The sequence below is a fragment of the Corylus avellana genome, chromosome ca4 (genome assembly GCF_901000735.1).
Source record: "Corylus avellana chromosome ca4, CavTom2PMs-1.0".
Lineage (NCBI taxonomy): Eukaryota > Viridiplantae > Streptophyta > Magnoliopsida > Fagales > Betulaceae > Corylus > Corylus avellana.
In genome coordinates, this window is record NC_081544.1 from 34,175,439 (window position 1) to 34,178,709 (window position 3,271).

Here is a 3,271-nt window from a genome sequence, read left to right on the forward strand (position 1 = left end):
CAACACAACACAAGTCATGTGTTGGGGGACCAAATTTGCAATCCAAAATACAACAATTTTCAAGCCAACATTAATTTGCAAAATAAAATATTAATTTGTGTTTGAGCCTAAACTGGATCTTCCTAAAAACATGCAATTAATTTAATTTTCATGTTCCATGCCTGAAAAAGGAAACCGGCCGACCAAATAGATAGTTGCATATATTATCACCAGCCACTTCAACGTCGTATCAGATGGTGTTTTAATTTTTTTTTTCTTTTTTCTTTTTTGGAAGTCGAAGGTAATAAATTAATAATAAATACTACTACACATATAACATATATGCCAACTCCACCAAACCAGCCACAAAGAAAAAGGAAAAGCGTGGCCATATATACCGTGTTACAAGTTATGAAAACACGAAAATAGAGCATAATACTCGTTTACATGTCAATTTGTAAAAAAATTATAATATCTGGATATTTTTCAATTTTTTCTACATTATTAATGTAGGAAGTCATGGAAGGAGGAGTTTTCGAATCAATTTTGTATAATGAATATTCATTATTAGCAATCAATTATTGTTTGCTGGACACTCTCTCCCTCCAAGATTGCATGCCTAATTATGAGACCACATAGCCAAAAAAAATCCACCAGAATCAGATAGTTAATTAATGCATTTAAAGTTTATAAAATAAACTAAAATTTTATCATTAATACCATAAAGGGATGCAGATTTTATTATTCCGATACAATGAATTAAGAAAAAAGTTAAGGAAGTGCACCTACCAGAGTCTTGTGTATATATATATACACATACCGGTTACCGAACATTCACACACAAATCATATCTAACAGAAAGAAAAAAAAAAATGGGTTGCACAGCGAACGGCACCACCCCCTCCATTGACAAACGCTCATTGTCATCTACTAATGGCACAAGGCCTACTCTCTCGTCAAACTCCGTTCTCGCTCTTACTACGTAACTCTTATCGCCCTTTCTCTTTTGCTTTATCAATGATAATGATTCACAAGTACTCGTCATTGCTTTCTGTTACAAGTGTTATAATTCAGTGATTACGTAACTTGATGGGATTTTTCTTTGTGTATTAACAGCGGTGATCCGACGGTGTTCCAGCCATTTTGGCGAAAGATGGGTGACAAGAGTAAGGTGGTGATCGACGGGGGTGAGTTGATGAGCTATTTCAGTGATGTGGGAAATGTGTGCTGGTTTTTGGAGCCGGAACTCGGGGATGCGATCAGGAGGCTGCATCGTGTGGTCGGGAATGCGGTAACCGAAGATAGGCATATCGTGGTGGGGACGGGCTCAACGCAGCTCTTCCAAGCTGCGCTTTACGCTCTCACTATTCCCGCTGCCGCTGGCGTTGAGCTTGAGCCCGTCAGTGTCGTGTCTTCCGCCCCTTATTACTCGGTCAGTCTCTCACCGCTAGTCTTCGATTCAATTACATCTTTTTTATGTGGGAAAAAGTAACAAGCATGTGTCTCGAAAATGACGATGTTGGGAACAAAACGTGGCAACAAGTGACTGCGTGCTTTAACTAAACTACTGCTTGGTCAACACAACTATGATCTCGTATAAGTCAAATATAGTAAAAATATTGGATAATATAAACCATAACGCGGGACTCACTCGTTTGTCACATATTTACTATATATATATATAATGTGTACTTTTTTATATACTCGTCATTCATTTTGAATTAAAGTTTACATATATGACAATTATCCATGCTTTTACTATATACTGCATTTGCAACTACTATATACGAGGGAAATGCATAATTTCAAGAGTAAAGCCTTCCAATTATTTTCCTTTTTGGATTTAATTAAATGAAAAGTTTAATTGTTTGCAGTCATATCCCGAAGTGGTAGATTGCCTGCGCTCGGGCCTCTACAAATGGGGAGGTGATGCATGTAGCTTTGATAAAGATGGACCTTACATAGAGGTGGTCAACTCACCAAACAACCCAGATGGTACTCTTCGAGAGTCTGTGGTGAAAAGTGGTCAAGGAAATGTTATCTATGATCTTGCTTATTACTGGCCGCAATACACGGCTATTACTTCGGCAGCAGATCACGATATTATGCTATTTACATGTTCCAAATGCACGGGACACGCCGGTTCCCGCATTGGGTGAGCATCTAATTATTTCCTAGGTTTCGATTTGTACTTAGTTGTCTTATACTATGCTAGCAGCAGGTTTTGTTTAATTTTTGATTGACGCTTTGCCTTTCTTTTGTGTTCTAGCTGGGCTCTTGTGAAGGATAAAGACATTGCTAAGAAGATGACTCAATATATAACAATCACTTCAATTGGTGTATCAAAAGAATCACAATTCAGAACTGCGAAAATCATGGGGGTAATTTGTGATGGTTGCCAGAATGTTGGGTCTGCCGAATCGGAAAACTTCTTTGAATATGCCAGAGAGCTCATGTCTAAAAGATGGCAAAAATTACGAGAAGCACTTCAGCATAGTAAATGTCTCAGTTTGTTCAAGTATCCGCGAGAACGCTGCCTCTTCACTGGAGAGCTCAATGAAAGGCTGCCGGGTATATATATATATATATCGCATGCTAATTTATTTTCCTCGTTGTAAGAAAAAAATGGGAAAATTAAAGCATATGTTCTAACGTCGTAATTAATGATTTTTCTTGTTTTCCCAACAGCCTTTGCGTGGTTGGAGTGCAAAGAAGGCATCAAGGACTGCGAGGAATTTTTACGAGGATTTGATATCGTTGGAAGAGGCGGGAAGGCTTTTGGAGCCGACCCCAAGTTTACGAGGATTAGCTTACTGTGCAGGGAAGAAGATTTTAATGGAGTCATTGAACGATTACTGGCGATCAAGGGGATTAGGAACGGAAATTAATTAATTTTGTCTTAGAATCCTAGTGGAACCTTACAGTATTTAATTTTTGTTGTTGTTATTGTTGTTGTTTTGTTTGGGCAATGCCAATTTCCCGATTGTAATGTTTATAATTATCTCATCCACAATCTACATTGCTTATTTTTTCCTTTTTCCTTTTCTGATCTGCAGCCATTTTGATTGAATTGTTGTATAAGAATCCCATTTCAATCCGCCAATGATGCACACTTAATTTATTAAGGTTTTTGGCTCATCAAATATTGCATAACATAATGGGGTCAATTCCGTCAATTCATCCCCTCCCCCAAAGCAAGGGTACGTCTCAAATCCAATTAATTGATAAATGAGGATGAGCGCCTAAACATTTGAGTTTTATCAAGTACTTCAAATCCTTAATTATAACTAGC

General features: G+C 37.6%; 1 protein-coding gene across 1 annotated transcript; it reads left to right on the plus strand.

Annotated features, from left to right (window-relative positions):
• The first annotated feature begins 426 nt into the window (after nt 1-426).
• On the plus strand, nt 427-2,867 carry LOC132178459 (L-tryptophan--pyruvate aminotransferase 1-like). The gene is made up of 6 exons (XM_059590895.1): nt 427-488; nt 842-961; nt 1,096-1,411; nt 1,854-2,134; nt 2,249-2,550; nt 2,668-2,867. Exons 1-6 carry the CDS (start codon nt 427-429, stop codon nt 2,865-2,867), a joined length of 1,281 nt encoding a protein of 426 aa, XP_059446878.1.
• Nucleotides 2,868-3,271: the final 404 nt, after the last annotated feature.